The sequence below is a fragment of the Chlorocebus sabaeus genome, chromosome 9, assembly GCF_047675955.1.
Source record: "Chlorocebus sabaeus isolate Y175 chromosome 9, mChlSab1.0.hap1, whole genome shotgun sequence".
Lineage (NCBI taxonomy): Eukaryota > Metazoa > Chordata > Mammalia > Primates > Cercopithecidae > Chlorocebus > Chlorocebus sabaeus.
The window spans coordinates 61,251,524-61,271,142 of NC_132912.1; the positions used below are offsets into that span (position 1 = coordinate 61,251,524).

The 19,619-nt window shown below is 54.3% G+C and overlaps 1 protein-coding gene across 10 annotated transcripts in view; it reads right to left on the minus strand.

The window, feature by feature from the left end:
- The window catches only part of ZMIZ1 (zinc finger MIZ-type containing 1), a 263,905-nt gene that overhangs the window by 22,664 nt on the left and 221,622 nt on the right, over positions 1-19,619 (minus strand). For all 10 annotated transcript variants that reach the window (XM_073019022.1, XM_007962831.3, XM_007962828.3 and 7 more), the window contains 2 exons: positions 11,441-11,585; positions 513-627 (listed from right to left, as the gene is read on the minus strand). In XM_073019022.1, coding sequence (XP_072875123.1) covers positions 513-627; positions 11,441-11,585 — 260 coding nt within the window. The remainder of the gene's footprint in view (positions 1-512; positions 628-11,440; positions 11,586-19,619) is intronic.

A 19,619-nucleotide genomic window follows, 5' to 3' on the forward strand; every position in this document is an offset into this window, starting at 1 on the left:
TCCCTCCAGGGTGACAAGCAGCCCTAAGCCTTCCATGTAGCCACAGCTAAGTCTAGCAGAGGTCAGACAGGTGGGAGACCCCCTGACTGGGCAGAGGAGGAGTGGAAGAAAGGAAGGAATGAGAGGGAGGCGGGTTTGACTAGGGCAATGGGGGGTAGGGAGTTGTCAGAAGTCCAAGGCACAATATTTTGATGAAATCTAACTCACGCCACACATAAGTTCTCCTGTTTACCAGAGCAAATGGGCTAGGGAAGAACCCCTTGCTGTCCGTATGATGAATGCCATTCCCCTAGAAAGGCCTTAGGATGGGGACAGTCCACAGAGGCTGCCCTCCTGAGGTGGGTACAGAGCCTGCCAGGGGTGGAGACGTGTCCACAGCTGGGTGTGCCCTGGAAGCCCGTCTTCCCAGCAGGGCAGGGCCTGGGAGGGCGAAGAGGGTTGGTATGGCTCCAGGGGTCAAGGGACACTCCCACCTAGAAGGAGCTGTGGCTGAGGGCAGTATAGGCTCTTACCTGGCTCTGGGATGTGTTGGTCACTCCCCAAACCGTGGTGACCACGGAGAGGGAGCCGGGAGGCTGGTTGGTGTTCTGCTGCCAAGGGACAGAGTCATAGGGGAACGACCCATCACTGCAGAGGGAGACAGAGGGAGATCCTCAGGGCCTGGCAGGCACAGACTCAAGACAGGCCATGCCCATCACCCCAACAAGTGACCGCAGCTCCCAGCCAGTGCTAGGTAACCCCCATCTGAGTCAGTACTGGACCCCCAGGCCCGTCTCAGTGCCCAGTGCACAACAATATGCCCTGCATGGTGACAGACTGTTCAGAAGTGGCCACCGTTCCCAAGATCACTGCAGAGAGCTACTTCCACGGCTGTGGGTCTCCCCGTAGGCCTGAGTCCACAGGTCATGCAACCGATGAAGTGGTGTGACCTGAGGCCCAATCTGAGCTCCTCCTTCACTGGGGCTCTGACTCCATGTGGCCCTTTAGGAAGAGCTTGGGCTCTCCAAAACCACCTTACTATTGGAACTGCTCGGTCCCTCTCAGTGCAGGCTGGAAGGGTCCGAGTCTGAGGGTGTCAGCCCTTCCCTCTGCCTCCCAGCCCTTCACAGCAGCCTGGCTGCCTGGGTCATGGGAATTCAGGCTTTCTTCCAGCACCCTTCCTTCCCAGCCCCCAGCAACATGGGTACAGGCCTACCTGCTGCACACCCTCTCCTGCCCGCGCCCTGATCTCTCGTGTACATCCTCCCGAGCTCATCTCCCTCAAACACCTAAGATGCCTGGCACAATTAAAGACCTTTGGTGGCCTCTGGCGTTTAGAAGGCAGAGTCCAAACTCACACTTAAGAATGACTTACTCCTCTGGCAGACCCCACCATTGCCTCACCCCGCTTTGGCTCTGTCCTCTCATGGAGCCGCCCCTTCCCCTAAACACTGCCTCCTCTTTACCAACCAGGACCATATTTTCCCTGCTCCCCTCACCAGGTCCAGCAGTACCCACATTTGTGGACATCTCCCCAAGGAGCTCTCAGACATCAGAAGCAAGGAGTTAGCCTTCAGCCCTACCTCTTGTGCTCAGGCCTACAGTGAGTGTCCAGTGATGCTTCCTACCAACCACTTGGGTGCACAAGAGTGAGGTCAGCAGATCCCAGCAAAGGGCAGGGCATGAAGACCTGCCAAGGTGCCAGCCCCCAGGAGTCTGGGGATGAAGCTGCCTCTCCCACGAGAGCCAGCACTGGCTCTCTGGCACCACCCTCTCACCAAGTCACAAAATTCTAGACGTGGAACCAGGAGGAGCAGAAAAGCAAAGTGCCCACAGCTGTGACACTGCCTCTACCCAGGGCACACAGGGTGTGTGTGTGTGTGTGTGTGTGTGTGTGTGTGTGTTAGGGGAAGGAAATTGGGAGAAGGGACGGGCAATGTGGCTTGTGTCTGTCTTAGTCACAGGTGACAGCAGATGGCAAAGGTTCTCAGTCACACCTGGGAGACTTGTACCCTAGCTGAGGGGCCAGTCCAACCCTAGCAGCCAGGGCAACTGGGGACGGAGGTGTTGGGGAGGCACTCTGGGGATGCAAGGAGCCCAGCCCAGAGGTAAGGACTTCCCAGAGGGAGGCAGAGGGCTGCATAACCTGCAGGCAGTAGAGATCAGGGCAGCCAAGTCTTGTGCTCTGCGCCTTGTCCAGCTGAGCTCTTGGCAATGCTGGTCAAGTCAGATGGGCTCCTGCAGAGGTGACCAGCCTGGAGGGCAGGACCACGCCACTGTCTGCTCATACTTGCCCCTCCCCTGCCTGGATACCCTCTCCCCTAGATCTCTTAGCCTGGCCAGCCCCTCGCTTTCTTCCTGTCTGAGATCGCTGGAGGGGCCTCCCCTGCCCTCCTCGTATAAAAGAGCAACTCCTACCCGACACTGCCTGCCCCCTCACCCTGGTACTGGAATTTCTGTCATGGCACTCCACCACTGTCCTAGTTATATATTTATTTGATTACTGTCTGTCTGCCTCTAGAACAGCTCTGTGACGGCATAGACTTTTGGGCTTAGGACCCTGGTGCAAGTTTCTGCACTCAATCTCCTCATCTGTAAAATGGGCATCAGATGATACCTCCACTCTACTCTGTGTTTTCCAACTGTGGGTCACGGACTCTAAGCAGGTGATGACATCCAACCAGCAGGGGAGAAAAAAGAATCAGCTAGAAAGTGACTGAGTGTGAGCACACAATAAAGATGAATATTAGTCCTTGAGATTTCGTCTTGGTTTTATACACAAATACATGTGCACCTTGGATCAAGGTGTCGTATGTGTATTTATCGTGGATCTCGGTCAAATAAGCTTGAACACAGGTTCGGCAGCCTAAGTCTGACGTGGCTCAAAGAGGAGAACGCAGTCAGAGGGCTTGCCCAGCTGAGCGCTGCTCGTGATTTCTGAGGAAACTGCAGGACTCGCATTTGGAGTAGAGGAGCTATACTCAGGGCACTCAATTGGCCAGGCACGATGAGGAGTGGTGGCTCATTGGAGATCCGGATGCCTGGGCCAAAGGTGACAGACGGTGACAGACTCTGCTCTCCAGGTGGCGGATTGGAGACTGGGAGCCCAGAGGGAGTGGGCAGTGCAGAGAAACACAGGAAAGCAGCAGTGAACCTGCTCTTCAGGGAGGCTGGGCTGGAACAGCCTCTGTCTCCCAGGGAGGTCACTGGGGACCCGGAGCACCACCTGGTTCCAGAACTGGCACACCAGAATCTCACAGGGAGGATCTACAGGTTATGCTTGTACAGAACGAAGAGCAGATCCCCTGGACACCTGCTGCTCTCAAGGCCCATGTCCTAGGTGTGCCGGATGACCAGAGGGTCCCCCGCAACTGAACAAAACCCAAGCCTGAGTGGCTTCTCTCCCCAGAACTTGTGCCCCACAAGTCCCCACCAACCCTCCAGGCTGATGGCCTTCAGACCCAGGTTGCTGTCCTTTGAGAACATGCCTGGCCAGGCTCAGGAAGTGAACCCCTGTGGGAACGCCCAGGGGCCGGCAGGGCCCTCCCTGAGGCCAGGGAGTGGGCAACCGCTGCCTTACCACCTCAGCCCGGGACACTACACAGGCCCATGAACAAGCTCCCAACTGCCCTGCAGCTCCGTGGGTGAGCCTTGTGGGCGGAAACCAGCTCCTTCCTGTTTCGTCCCCTCTGCCCCAAACTTGGTGAGAAGCAAAGCTAACCAACGTTCCCAAACTGGGCATCCCACTGCCTGTCTGGAAGGTTTGCTGCCCCAGAGCAAAGATGCACACAGGCGTATGGAGGACACGTCCATGCATCCACGCGAGGCCCTGCTGGCATGCTGCCCGTGCACTGGGGAAGAGACAGGCACAGCGTGTGGGGCGGTCTCAGGACTAGCTTGCCTCCACACACACCTGCTGCAGAAGCAGAAGTGGCAGCCGCACCGACGGGACTGTGACTCATCTCATTCTGGGGGAGACGGGCTCCTGCTGTCGCAGAGAAGGCTCTCGCCCCCGCAGGCCCCCCCAGCAGCCCTGCTGATGTGACGCCACTGCCTGGACTCAAGATACCACCACTGGGGGAATGCCTGGTCCCTGTGCCCAAAGATGAAGGACCAACCAGACTCCTGGGCTGCTATCAGAAAGGCAGGGCGTGGCTGGGATGCGAGGAGGGTCTGGAGGGTGCCTGAGAGCCCTTCTTCTCTCCAACAAGCAGTTTAACCTGCAGACATGCTTGGCCTGGTCACAGGTGCTTGACATTTTTTAATAATTCTGGCCCACTCTGTACAACCCTAATCCAGCATGGCCTGCCCGGTATCCCACCACAAGCTCCTCCCAGCCACAGTCCTGTCCAGCCAAAACTGCCCCAACAATCCTGCTTCACCCACAGAAGCACCAAGGCCAGAAGCCACCTGCAATGTCAGCAGCAACGGTTCAGTGTGCCAAGTGCTCCCTAATACTGGGGCCTCTGTGCCTCTTCTCAGGCTGGCAAGTTCCATCCCACCTTGAAAATGCCATTCATCCTTTCCAGGCTCTTCCAAAGGCCACTTCCTCTGGGAAGCCCTTGCACAAGGTACTGAACTCCACTGGCTCTTCGCATTCCTGGCAGGAGTGAGAACCCTCTGCCTTCTCCCTTCTGCCTCAGGAGCTGTCACTGATTTCTTGGGCTCCCTGGGCCCAGCATGATGTCTTCACACACCAATAGGGCTCAGGAAGCCTTTGCTAAACAAAAAAATGTGCCAGGGAGAAACCACCTCTCTGCATTCACCCTTGGAGGGATGCTGAAAATGAATATGTCTATTTCGTTAAGCCTGACCACTGACCACCTTCACAGTGTGTCTGTGGTCACATGGCCACTGAGGCCCAGGAAGTGAGAGAAGGACACAGAGGGAAGCGATGAACCCACTGCTCACTCTCTGTATGCCTCAGCAACCTCCTCTGTGAAATGGGGCTGATTCAGCCCCTCCCTTCGAAGGCTGCCATGAAGGTTAAGTGTAAGTGCCTAACACACATGAGGCCCAGAGTCCTGCACAGCTTGGACACCCTGAAACTGCTGGCTGCCGCTGTTACTGTTGTTCTGATTTACTGAGTGACTTCTAGATGCAAGGAATTTTGTGAAGTGGCCTTCACCTAAGAACTCATCCAGTGCCCCATTAAGTGGGCCCAACAGGTGCCCATCTTAGAAGCTGGAGCTCACAGAGGTAGCAGAGCCAGTCAAGGGTGAGGCCGCCGGGTCACCAGACCATATCAGGCTCATCACCGTCTTAAGAACTTAGGATCCAGCAAGGCAGCGCTCCCTGCCCAGAGATGGCCGTGAGGCAAGGGAGCACATGGTAGAGGCCACCTAGAAGCCACAAGAATTCCAAGAAGGGCTGCATCTTCCTGGGGGTTCTTGGGGAAGTCGCCTAGCATGAAGGGACAGGGGAGATGTAAAGATGGGCCTCAAAGGCCCGCTGCAGAGAAAATCCAAATAGTCTTCCAGGAAAGAACTTCTTTATACACTAAATCATCTGCTTTAGCTTGGACTGGCCACGTTGGCAAAGATTCAGGGACCCCTTTTTGAGGTTAATATTCAACTGACAGAGGGAAACCCAACAAAAGAGAGGTTCCCTTTGTGGGTTCTGGAGTTAAGAGTCTTTGGGGTCAAACCCTGGCTCTGCCACTGAAGCTTTCTGTGGCCTTGGACATGTTACTTTCAGTCAGCTTCAACCTTCTCATCTGTAAAGTGGGACTAACACTTTCCTAAAAAACATGAGAAAAAAGTAAAGTTTAGCACAGAACCTGGTAGAAAGACCCTGCTCAACTGCACTTACACCTTTCTCTCCAGTCCTCCAACCAGCCATAGTATAGCTACCCCTGTTTACTTCAGGATACTATGAAGCTGACTTAGGAATTTTTCAAATATGCTACCAAAGGGAGGAGTCGTTTTCATTCCTGCCTGTCAACTAGAAAAAAATGTGTTTCTCAAGGCTGTAAGACTTTCTTCATTTTTCTTCTGCCTTCCCTTCTCCAGCCAGCAAACTTCTATCCGTACGTCAAAGCCCAGCCTGCATACTCCCTTTAAGGACTTTCCTAAGCAGAACCAAGGACACTTTCCTCTGTTCCCTCAGCACTTTTTCCACGTATTTTATAGAGAGCTCTCTGCACTGCAGTCACAGTAGACAGTTTACATGTCTGTGCCAGCTCCACGGGCACTGATGGAGGTTTTGCTGAATGTGAGAAAATGAGCAAGGCCTGGGATAAGGCAGGGATGATTCCTGGCTCCTGCGCGCCCGCTGTGGCAGCATCTACACACACATTCATGGAAGGAACGCGGGGGGAGGGCTGAGTTATTTCTTCCCTTGCACTTGTAATAGCTGCTTTATTTGGGAGAAATAACCAATTCCCATTAAGGGTATTGTCAGACCCTAATTAATTTCCCTGATCCAGCCATATTGGTCCCGTCTCCATGCAAGGCTGTAGTGTTACTGCTAATGAAATGCCAAGCCAGTGAGGAGCTGAAGCTCCCACCCTCTTTAATTTAGGGGAACCATTAACAGTGCTCTCCATCATCACAATTACTGGGGCCTACTTCCTTCTCTCCCTGTGGTGAAACTTAGAGAGGAACTTGTGCAGCTAACTGCGTATTAGATGGTGTTAAAATTTTTCAGTAGGAAGGAAGAAAGGAAAAAATCCCTTGCATCTTGGCCATCTGGAACTGACGGTGCAGGGATTTATGGGTCTTTCGATTCTCCCCTTTCCTTGTTTTTTGTTTGTAAAACGTTCTTGGGGCAAGAAGGGCCTAACATAAACTGAGCTTTGGTAAAGCTATGCAAAAACGAGCTAAAAATGACAGCTGTGGAGATGGTGTGACGTGGCTGGTTTTGACTGACACCTTCTTTCTTGTTTGGCTATGAATAAGCACCTAAGAGTCTGATGGCACCCAGCTGAGGATCAGGGGAATTAGGACCGGTCCATGGGCTACCAGTGTGCCAGGCTCCTGCCACTATTACTCCCCTTCTACAGAGGAGGAAACCGAGGCACAAGGAGGGTAAGTAACTGGCCAGTTACCCAGCTAGAATATGGCCCAGTTGAAACTCAAGGCCCGGCAGCCTGGCTCCAGGGCCTGTTCCCCCATCTGCTATACCCAGGGGATGCCAGGGGTCCTCCCGCCCAGAAGCCTCTCCGTTGGGGTTCGTAAATCCTGCACCTAGAAGGAGGAGGATGGCACCTGCATCTCTGGATCTTGGAGGCTTCCCCAGCCCTATCGAGTTTTGATTGTAATCAAATTAACAGCATAAACAAGATTTATTAGGCCCTTAATTACCTTTGCAACACTGATTTGCATAAGGACAATGTGCTAATCACAAATGGCTTTTTTAACCACTCATTAAAAATCTGGAAGAAGGAGGCAGAAAGACTTCATTGGCTTCAAGTCCAGGTCACTGCAGGGACTTGGAAGGTGTCCTACTTGCCCAGGCGCTGGTCCTGGACCTTGCCAGGCCTCTCTGGCCGCCTTCTCTTGTATAGTATCCTGGACATCTGTGAATATAGACGGCAGCCCCACTGCAGCCAGTGATGAGGACAAAACGGAGTGAGCCTATAGACGTCCACAGACTGAGGATAATTAGTATTCCTCGTCACCACCCTTACCCTCAGAAATGGCTGCGGGGCTACGGCAGCCTGACCCTTTCCTGACATCCTGCTCATGCGGCACCATGTCCCCCACCAGCAGGGAACCACGAGGCCAAGAGGTCAAGGGTCTTGCTGGGAGGCATAGCATTTGTGTGGAAGAACGCAGGCCCTGACTCATAGCCTCATGCCGCAGTACCAAAGCTCTGCAGCCTGCAGCAGACATGATTGTGACACCCAAGCTCTCCAAATATGACAGTCACCAGGGACCCTCTAGGCATCTGCCGTCCCTCGAGGCAGGGCGGGACTGCAAGTACCCAGGCTCCAGGCTCCCTCATCCTCTCCCATTTGTTTGTCCTCAGAGCCTTCAGACAAGGACCCAGAGCCTTCAAACAGCCAGATACCTGCGGGCATTGAATCTCAACCGTCCCAGTGCACCCAAGCTCACCTCCAGTTCAATGTCTCCTTAATGAAAAGGCAAAAGGAGCTTCCTGCCTCCAAGTCATTCAATAAAATTATGGAGGATGACGGACTAAAACAGTTTGCTAATTGTGAAAGCGCTCAGTTTTCTTTTCCATTTTCTTTCCTTCTTGTTTGGGAAATTGCATTGAGGACTTACGAGGTGATGGACCCCATTGCAGTTTCCCTGGAAATGAGGGATTTATCCTTTGTGAAATTCATAGAGGTTGCAAGGAGAGACTGTGTAACTTTCAATTGCCCAACCACAACGTGTCCTCGGAATAGCCTGGGGCTTGGAGAAGGAAGACAGGCTATACAATGGGAAACAGGTGAGCTGTGGATCAGAACCGATGACCCTCTTCCAAAAAGACCCTCCAAATCAGGTTAACAACTAGATACCACCTCGTTGATCCTGAAGGACTAGCTAAACAGCAGAGCCCTGTGCGCTGTTTAATGTCTTCCTCTGCCCTTTACTGGCTGTGTGTTCTGGGGCAAGTCACTTTCCCACTCTGGGCCCAGATTTCCTTCCAGTTCTGCCATTCAAAGTGTAGGATATTGTTTAGCAGGCCCCTCACCTCCCTGTGCTCCCACGAGGAAGCCACGCTCCACGGAACTGACTGCGTAGCCACCAGTACTCAATGAGTCTTCCAGCCCACATGGCTTTCCTTTCTCCGACAGACCACTTAAGGCCCAAAGAGTAAGTGCCAGCCTGGTCTTCAAGCTCTTAGACCACTGGCTTTGCAATCTTGGTCCTTCTGTTAGACTTACAAAGAGCTGAGGCCATGATGGTGGAGGTAGCAGGGCACTGGGTGCTGGCCAGTGGCACTTTGGCCCATAACATTTCTTGGGAAAGCCAGCTTGAATTCATAATATGCACCTACCCCTCCCAGCCCAAGTCCTTCAAGGTCAAGACTCCCATCCTCTGGGCAGCCTCCTGACAGTCAGCCCTGTCCATCTTCCTCCATCTGAACCCCAAAGCCCAGTCTGCCTATCAATGAACCCTAGCCCTGCCCTGCTCTGCCAGATTCCAATGTAGCCCCAATGAGTCTTATTTCCCCAACTAGCTTGAGGCCGCTCCTCGAGCACAGAAATACCTCATCTCTGTTTAACCCTGGGACTGAACAACCTCATGCCTTAGCTCAACTCAGCTGGTAAAGGGTTGGCCGAGATCCAGATTTGTGGCACTCTGTGACCTAAACAATCACAGTCAAGCAGGTCTGAGGCTGGTCCCTAGTGGGGAGCTGCAGGATTCTGGCCCTCCATCAGCAACAACTTTACTAAAATAACTTGGAGGAGAGAAGCTTGGGAAGGTCGTGACACGTGGGACGATGAGAGGAGGATAATTCTGGAGGGATGGACAGCTGGGCTAGAATTAATAAGGTAAAGCTTCCCGAGGGCAACTGCAAGATATGCGGCTTAAGTGAAATGCGGCTGCAGTCTGTACTCAGGGGCTTGGTTCAGACGAAGACAAACTGTGACTTTTAGCAAAGGGTACACAGAGGGAGGTGGAGGCAGGTTTTGTCTCTCTAGAGCAGCGGTCCTTAACCAAAGGTAAGACTCCCCTCAAATGTGGGAGGGTTCTTTTGTTGTGATAATGCTTAGGGGAAGAGGGCAGTCATCAGAAGAATGGAGTGGGATTAACCAAGGGTGGGCATTAAAAAAAAAAAAAAAAAAGAACAGAGCAGGTACGGACCAAGATGCTAAATGCCCTGCAAAGTCCTGCATGCTGAAAAATTACCCTGTGTCAGACAGGTGCAGTGGTGCATGCCTGTAATCACAGCACGTTGGGAGGCCAAGGTGGTAGGAATATTTGAGCCCAGGAGTTTGAAACCAGCCTGGGCAACATAGCAAGACCCTAGCTCCACAAAACTAAAAAGAAATAGCCAGGTGTAGTGGCGCGTGGCTATGCTTCCAGCTACTCAGGATACTGAGGTGGGAAGATTGCTTGAGCCAAGGAGGTCGAGGCTATAGTGAGCTATGATACTGCCACTGCATTCCAGCCTGTCCAACAGGGTGAGACCCTGTCTTTTAAAAACAATAATAGGCTGGCATGGTAGCTCATGCCTATAATCCCAGCACTTTGGGAGGCTGAGGCAGGCGGACTGCTTGAGCTTAGGAGTTTGAGACCAGCCTGGGCAATGCTGTCTCTACTAAACATACAAAAAATTAGCCATGGGTGGTGGTGAATGGCTGGGGTCCCAGCTACTTGGAAGGCTGAGGTGGGAGGATCACTTGAGCCTGGGGGCGGAGGCTGCAGTGAGCCGGGATTGCGTGGCTGCACTATAGCCTGGGTGACAGAACCACATCTTGTCTACAAAAAAAAAAATAATAATAAAAGAAAAATTACCCTGTGTAAATGCACTAAGGAACACTGCTACAGAAGAGAAGCTTGGAGCTGCTCAGCAGCCAGACCCAGGGTCTGAGGAGGCAGTGCCCTTGGGTGGTGGCGGGCTTGCTATGGTACAAAGGGCTTATGACCAAGGCAACCACATGTCAGGGGCAATCAGGCCCAGGGAGGGCACTGGACATGATGAGCGCTAAGGTCCTTTCCAGCTCAAAAAGTCAACAAGCCTCTAATTCGATTTATAAAGCGTGGCTGACACCCAAGCTCCCAGCAGCGCCTCGATGGTGCGACCCAGGTCTGCCTGCAGTGTGCTCTGGGCTGCAGGTCCCTCAGTCAGGCTGGATAATGAGAGCCGAGCTCTGACTGCAAATGCCCCTCCTGATCATTAGCGGGGACACACACAGGGGAGAGGAGACAGCATGACAGGCCCTGTTGTTGCAGGGTCAGCCTGCAGAGCGCTCAGAGAGCATACCCAGCTCAGCAAGGGACTCGAAAGATAATTAACTGGGGGAATCGCCAGTCCTAGTCACGTCTCCTTCTGAGGCCAGCACAGGTAGACTGGACAATCCCTTGGTGCTGTCAGCCTCCAGCAAACCCATGCCTGCCTGTGACCCTGGGCTTCTGGTGGACCCAGCCCAGTCTTGGCTTCAGGGTGGCTGGCCTGGGCTGGCTCTGTCCCCATCTTGGCTGGAATCACCAGCCCCGTGGCCTTCCTGAGACCCCTGCCAGCCCCTGGTTTCTCTGGAGTTGCCCAATACCCTGGTCAAGAAAGAGGGAAGGTGCTGAGCTCAGAATTTCTAACCTTCTGCCGGAAGCCTAGAACCGGAAGAAAAACAGCCTCCACCAAAGTGACAAACTCAGTGCTCTCAACGTGTTTGAGAGGGAGAAACAGGGCTCACCCATGAAGATGTGGAAAAACAACTGCACCTTAGAAAATGCAACATTTTCAAGGCTGCACAGAGGTCCCCACCCTAGGGACACGTCCAAGGAGATCTGAGACCAGAGGAGTGTCTGCTCAGCGCCTACCTCCATGGCACCCACCCACTTACCTGTGTGACAGAGTGGGTTTCATGGAGCTCATGGAGCTGAGGGGGGGCTGCATGGGGAGTTTCCCAGGGGGATCACTCTGGCGGCTCTTCTGATGTCGGAGCAGCAGCAGGCGGCCAAGCTCTTCGCACCAGGAGGACAACAGGGCTGCAGGAAGGACAGGATGGTCAGTGGGTGCTTGTTCATCACGCCCTGCCACACCGAGACCCCTCCCCCACCCTCCCCAGACTGGGTGCTATCCATGCTGGTTTTGCTCCTAGATTCGTGTGACACCAGAAGACTTAGCTTCTTGGGAGGCCTCAGTGTTCTCAACTGTAAAATGGGACTGACACCCTTGAAGGAGAATACAAAAGCTTCTGTCGTGAAGAGAAGGTCAGAATGGCCCGCGTGCGGGAAGTAGTGGTCCGAGGCAGCAAAGACGGGGAGAGTCAGAATGATGGGAAGGATGGCAGAGATGGTGCCAAGAGGAAACTGGAGGAGTGAGGGGGCCTGACATGGACCTTGAGACAGCGCAAGCTTAGCAGCTGCCTGCCACTCCAGATCCCTCAGGGAAGCCCACCCCCTCACAATTTGATCAGAGGCAAAGTGTGGCTTCTCCCCATGTGTGGGCTCAAAAATCACAAGGTTTGAACAAAATCTTGGAACCTGCTGATAACCTAGGAGTGTCTGCAGAGCTGTCCCTGAAACTCCTGCCCAGAAACTGGCCCCCTAGGACACCCCTTCTGGTCACACCCACGGTTGGTCCCTGCTCTGCCGGACACAAACGCCTAGGAAGACAAAGGATGTCCAGAGCAGAGGGTAGCCGGGGTGGTGGGGGGCCAAGCAGGAGGCAGCCAGGGGTGCCCAAGGCAGGAGAATGGAGCAGCCATCCACATCCGGGATGAGAGAGCCCCACATGAACTGGGGACTGGGGAAAACTGCCATTTTCTTTCACTGTTCACTGTCCCCATGGGACCACAGGAGCTAAAAGCGCCCCCTAGGCCAGCGTGTCTCAGCCTGGGCTGTCCAGCGTGTCTCAGCTGGCCTGTCCTCCTGAAGTACAAGACGAAGCTGAGGGCTGGGGGAACTGGCTGCGCTCAGTCACCATCTTGCTGTGGTGTGGACTCCAGGAGCCCACAGACTCTGGGCTTCAGTTTGCTTAGAGGTAAAAAGGAGTAATGCCTCGTGCCCTGCCTTCCTCCCAGGCTGCAGGGAGGGACAGATGGGGGTCTGCTGGGTCTGTGGAACTGCTGGACAAAGGGTGGCCACACCTCAGCTGATGCCCTACTCCTGCTGGGAGTGACCTGAGCGTTACGGAAGTAGTCGATGGGCAAGAGTGACCAGGCATCTTTTGAATCACAACTGCTCAGCCACTCGGCTGGGTGCAAAGCCGACTCCACATTTCAAGGGTCTCCCATCTGGACGCTGCACAATGTGCTTCTGCATCCTTTTTTTTCTCGACCATCTAGGACATCATTAGCTATTATTATCCTCATTCTACACACGAGTAGACGGGGGCCCAGTCAGGCAAAGCTACTCACAGTAACCACAGCCAGAGTCGGCAGGGACAGAGACAGTGCTCCTGCCCCTAGCCCCACGCCCTGGTGGTAAAGCCTGAGACCAGACCAGAAGGTGGGGAGGAGGTGAAAGCCTTCAGAAGGCAAAATCCTAGGTGTTCACAGCCCCCCAGCCCCTCAGACTCAAGGAACCCCTCAGGCCTCTTCTACGTCACCATGTTCGGCAGGCACTGGTGGAAGACGCCCATATGCACAATGACTGGGAATGGCTGGGCAGGCTGCCATCCCAAGCCGCCCAGATCCTGGACAGGGTTCCCGTCAGCCCAAAGCCCTGAAAAGTCACCAGGGCCGCTTGCTCCATCTGCTCGGCTTGTGTGGTACACAAAGATGCCCAACCAAGAAGGCAAGCAGGGGTCGTGGTCCCCAAGAGGGCCCCTGTTTCTCCCTCCAGGAGGGGGCCTGGTGAATGAGCTAAGTCTTAAAAGATGTATCCTGCCCCCCTCTGTGGGGTCACCTATGCCACCACCCTCAAAGGAGGGCAGTATGAGAGAAGAGACACTCTCCCCAGCATGTGTGTCTGCCCAGAAACCAACAAACACCCCTCTGTGGGTGTCCAGCACACATCTGCTGCAGCTGGAGAGGCAGCCTATTCAGGGAGGCCAGGACAGACAAAAACGAGCCTCCAGCCCACTCCATCCTTCTCCCAGGCCCCTAGGTACCGCCTCTTGTGCGGGGACACTGGGCATCTGGAAACTCATTTGCACGCCAAGCACGAGGCCCGCTGGATCGCAGCGAAGGAGGGATCGCTCCACTGCCAGCACAAAGGACGGCCACAGATGGTGCCGCCTGCTGCCCGCCCCACCCCTCCTAGCCCTCGCTCCTCCTGGGGGCTGGACTGCCATGCAGGGGGCGGAGGCACCACGGGGAAATCAGGGCTTTCCTCCAATGTCATGGGCCACCCCCTGCTCAGCCAAGGACAGCCCTTGTCCTCCTGCCCCTAGTGGAGTGGTTCCCGTAAAGGGAATAAAGGCAGGCTGGCTGTGTGACAGGGCCTTGCTGTACACTCTGGCATGCTGCAAACAGGCGTGATATGTGGATCAGCCAGCCACAAAGGCCACTTTCCTACAACCAAGAGGTGGTGGGGGGATGGGGAGTCACTACCCCTCACCCCTGAGGTGGGTGAGCACAGAGGCCACGCTGGCAGCCCCACGCAGGGCGGTGGATGTTGTGCGTGTTCTCCTTATGGTGCAAACCAACACAAGTTGTTCCGAGGCAAACGTGGGTTAATGACAACGCCTGGAAATTCGCAGCCAAAAAGGGAGTCTGGGCACTATCAAGAGAACCAGGAGGGCTGACGGGGACAGACAGAGGCAGGCAGGGGATTACGCAAGGACAGACAGAGTGACACCAGCTGGGCGGGTGTCTGAGTGTGCCTGGATTTTGGCCGTCACTCACAGGTCTGGACTGGGAAGCCTGTCTGCTCTAATTAGGCGGGGCTGGCCTGCATGCCTCTTTGACCTGCATGCCTTTGGTCTGTGCACTTGCTAGGATGGCGAAAACCGTCCCAGGGTGAGTGGGAGAGACGGGAGGACCTGGTGTGGTGTGCGCAGAGCATACCGGGCAATGGGAGGGCAGTTTCAGTCCTGACCTGAGTCCCTCTCTGCTGCAGGCAGGGTTGAGTACCTTCTACTGCCTGAGCAACCAACATGGCCAGTCTGTCCCTTTGTCCTGTGGGCTCCACATACCAGTGGTAAGAGAGCTGGCCCCAAAAGCCCCTTTTCATACAGAGGACCCCAGTTTTCAAATTAAAATGGCAGCTAGGACCCAATGTCCCTTTCCCCCTTCATAAAATGCAGCTTGCTTGGGCCCAGGACAGCCTTGGCCAGTATATGTGACTACCTCTCTCCCACAGATGGGTGACGACTGGCCTCCTGCCTGGTGCTCCCACGGCGGGAGGCCCATGTACACATCACGTGCACAGCTGTCAATGAATGCCATTAGACCCACGGCCACCCTCCAAGGGGCTAAGCAATTGGCAGTGAGATACTCCAAAGCCTGCCAAGGGGCGTGGAGAGGAATTTTAGCTCCACCGTGCAAACTTTCTGGGCCGCTTCCAATCTGGGGTGTCAACATGGAGAGGACTTCTGCCTGTCAGAAACCAAGAAGCAGGGGCTGGGCATGATGGCTCACACCTGTAATCACAGCACTTTGGGAGGCTGAGGCGGGCAGATCACTCGAGGTCAGGAGTTCGAGACTAACCTGGCCAATATAATGAAACACTGTCTCTACTAAAAATACAAAAATTAGCCAGGCATGGTAGCCAGCGCCTCTAATCTCAGCTACTCGGGAGGCTGAGCACAAGAATTGCTTGAACTCAGGAGGTGGAGGCTGCAGTGATCTGAGATCGTGTCACTGCCCTCCAGCCTGGGCAACAGAGCAAGACTCCATTCCCCACCAAAAAAGAAAGAAAGAAAGAAAAAAGAAACCAAGAAGCAGGAGGGGCTGTTGGGAGCAGAGGTTCAGCCATAGAAAGGGGGTTGGGGTCAGGAGGGGGCCTGCGGAGCTGGCCACAGAGGCCCATGGGACCACCCACTGTCAGTCATGCTGACAGCATGGCTATGGCAGTGCCTATTGCCCCCTCTCCTCCAGCAAGATCTCTGATGGGTAACAGCCTTTCTTAGGGAAGGAGAAATAGAGGCACAACCGGCTGCAAATGTACTGCTTCTGACCCCTAAACAAATCTCCTCTCCCCCATCACCCAAGGCAGCAGAGTTTTAACAAGCAGGTGCTGAGCTGGGTGCAGGCACCCCAGAAACTGGGCTCTCAGGCTCCTCACCAAGCCCCATCCCCTGTCGTCCTCTCCAGCCTGTGCAGGGGCCAGTGCCGAAGACCTTGGGGCCTTCCAGCTCATCTCATGGTGACCACAGCTGGGGTTGGGATAGCAGCAGGGAATCCCCCCAGCTGCCAATGCTGAGCCTTAATCCAGAACTCCAAGCACTCCTCAAACGTCTCAGCATAAAACGTATAAGCATGCACCACCCAAGCTGTCTAAAGTGAACCCACTGGGCTTCCCTCACCTCTCCAAACTGCATCCTTGTGACCAGACTCCCTCACCTCGATCCATTCTCACCTTCAGTACCAAAGTGTTCTATCACTCACCCAACGTTCATTCAACACTAGCTGCTGAGCACCTACTGTGTGCTGGCGGTACTGCGGTGAACAGGCAAGGTTAGCACCCCTGCTGAAACCGCACATGGCCTCCACTGCTGAGTCCGAACCACTTAAGATGACGTGCAAAGCTCTGCAGGCTGTAAGTCTTGGCACCAATCGCTCCTGACCTCAGCAGGCAGCTACCGCCCTGTGGTTCAGGGCAAGGGACTCTGAAAGTCTGGATTCAAAAACTCATTCCCTTCATAGCTATGTGACCTTCGGCAAATGACACAACCTCTCTGGGCTTCAGTTTATCTACCAAATGTTAATGCTTACTCTTTAGGGTTATTGTGCTTTTTTTGTTTGTTTTGTTTTGTTTTGAGACAGTCTTGTTCTGTCACCCAGGCTAGAGTACAGTGGTGCAATCTTGGCTCACTGCAACATCTGCCTCCCGGATTCAAGAGATTCTTATGCCTCAGCATCCTGAGTAGCTGGGACTACAGTTGTGCACCAATCACGCCTGGCTAATTTTGGGTGTGTATACATTTTTGGTAGAGATGGAGTTTTGCCATGTTGGCCAGGCTGGTTTTGAACTCCTGGCCTCAAGTGATCCACCCACCTCGGCCTCCCAAAGTACTGGGATTACAGTCATGAGCCACTGAGCCCAGCCTTATTGTGCAATTGAATGACACTAATACCTACAAAGTGTTTAAAAGCATCTGACATGTAGTTAGCACGAAGAGCCTCTCAGTGCCGTGTGTGCTCTGCTTGTAGCAGGCAAGAGTCTTCCAGACAGGAGATGGACTCTTATTCATAAGTCTCCTATGCCCAGCAGGCTCCAGGCTCACCTCTCTATGTGCCAGCCCCTCAGGACACCCCACAATTTCACACCTCTTTCCTTACAGAACTTGCACTTCTTTAAGGCTCATCTCTAATGGTGCTTCCTCCAGTTTCCCATCTATAAAATGGGTTTAACAGGAGCTGACTGCTTCACTGGATATGGGGTGTAAATTAGTGTTGCCAACCAACTCCAGTGGTATCCAAGTAGAAGCCAGCAAGTGTGCAGGATGGGCAGAGGGCCAAGGACCCTCACCAATCCCTGGAACCCCATATGCACCTCTGCATCCCGTAACGCTGAGAGGGCTGCTGAGGCACAGCCTGAAACTAACCCACAAGACCTGATCCCAGTTGTCTGTTACGGTGTAACACCTTGAGCAAGGACTTAACCTTCCTGCACCTTAGTTTCCTCATCTCCTAGGGTAGCCATACGGATGGGACTGCGTTACCTCCATGAAGCACAGGCGAGCCAGGCACACAAATCTCTACATGTGCTCATTATGCCACGAATGGCATTACTGCCTTGGTCGGTAGAAAACAGACCAACAGGATGGTCCTGGGACCTTGTATCTCTGCTTCTGATCACAGAGCAGAGGGTGAGACAAAGTCCCTGGGCAGGCACGAAGCTCCAGAAGTTCATGGAGATGGTGGAGGCCCTGAGCAGATGAGCAGGCCTGTGTGCTCATTTGGCACACATGTTGCACAGGGCCTCTTCCCCCTGCCTCCTTCCAAGCTGCCTGGGGGTAGAATGAGGACATCGAGTGTCCTGCTCTGAGACACAGGAAGCAAAAATCAATTCCCCATTCGGAGGCAGCTGTGCCTCTGCTTCAGCTGGTGGCAAGGCGCCGGTGGCCCTGGAGGGAAGGCATTACTTTTTCTTTCTCTAGGACACCCCATGGGACTCCCACAGCAGCCACTCAATAGTGGCCATCTTTTGTGGGGGTAGCGAGGACAGTTCCCCAGGATCCAGAACAGCCAAGACCCAGGTCCAGCATCCCCCTTGACCCCCTCTAGGACCCTGCCTTTTAGTAGCTAAGATCCAGACAGTCACTGCCACATCCGCAGGGAAGCAGCAGCCCTGAGGGGCCAGCAGAAGGGAGAGTTGACCTCAGCAGAAGGGACAGTTGACCTCATGTTCCTGTTGCCTGCACTAGTCTTTGTAGCATCTCCAGGAGGTCCACTCCACACCAGGTGTGACTTAACCAAGATCACTGACAAGCAGCACATGTCCTCTAGTGGCGCTGTGCCATGTTGTGATCGGTGGCACAGTCTTCCTTCTTAGTGGCATATAAAATAATGGTGTGTGTGACCAGGAGTGGTATATTCTATAAATGGGACCCAGTCGATATGTCTAAGGGCCCTGCACCAGCTGCACCCAAGGATGCTATGGTGAAGACAGCACCAACACTAGCAGGTGACCCTGTGGTCACTCATCTGAAAGAGAAATGGGAGTGAACAAGCACTAGCTCTGAGGATCAGGAGGGGACCAGGCAGGAGGGCACTGAGGAAGAGCCAACTTCCCAACATTTGCTTCCCCAAGACCTTTCCAGCAACTCCCCTGTAGCCAGCAGTCCCCATATTGTCTGTCCTTGAGGGGGAAAAAATGAAAGCAGATGTCGGGTGAGGCAGGCCTGAGTGGGGATGCCAGGGCAGCTTTTCCTGGCTCGCTCGGGCATGCCCTCCCCAGGGGCAGTGACAGGCCCTGTATTTGCCCCTGTACCTGCAGCTCAAGGCAGCACAGAGGCCAGGACTGGCTGACCAAATGAGGAGGCGAGAGGCAGAGGAGTGCAGTCCTAGTTCAGGAATCGCCTGAGTGCCAGGTGAGGAGGGTGGAGCTGTATTGTCCAGACAGGCCGAGTGACCAGCCTTTGTTAGCATCGATCAGGTCAGGTGTCACGGGGAGCAGGTACGCTCACCTGGGCACCTGGGAAAGGCTTCCTCCTTGCCAGTCTGCACTTGGCTTGAAAAGGAACAAGAAAGCAGAGGCAGCCATGGTAGCCACAGGGAAAGAGGCGCTCCTGGTGGAGCCAGGCAAGGGGAGGTGCGGACAGTGAGAGGCCTGGGATGCTTGCTCCCGGTAAGATCTGGCAGTCAGGAATGGATGAGAGCAGCAGTGGGGCGCAGGGGGAGGCTGGGAGGGATGAGAGACTGTCTGGAGGAGGGAACAGAAGCCTGGATGTACAGCTGGGCGGGCGGGATGTCATCGAGCACACTGCAGCCTGGGGAAGCCACACGCAAAATGAAACAAAGGCCTAAGTATCAAAGAGCATCTTAGCAGCTAAAAGGCTGCTGGAGAACAGAGGAAGTATGTGTGTGGGTGGGGAGGGGAGCTGGGAGGGGTGCTTCTGAGACCCAGGAGACCTCCAGGGATGGGGCAGCACTCAGAGGGGCCGGGGAAGAGCCCTGTGAAGCAGAGGCAGCAGCATCTTGAAGCAGGGCCCTCTCATCCTCAAAACATGCCCTGGCAGGTGGCAAGTGGGGTTCATGATTCCATAAAAATATGAATGATACATTTTCAGATGCTTCCATCCCATGAGCTTACAAAAGGTCACACAAGACCCTCTGAAGTGGCAGCAGCAGTGAGAGTGGTGCCACTCCCCAGCAGGGGAGGCTGTGGGCATGGGAGCTACAGGGGCTTGCCCGTTGAGTCAGGGGCAGGAGAGCCAGGCCCCCACTCTTTCCCCTCTGACATGTCGCA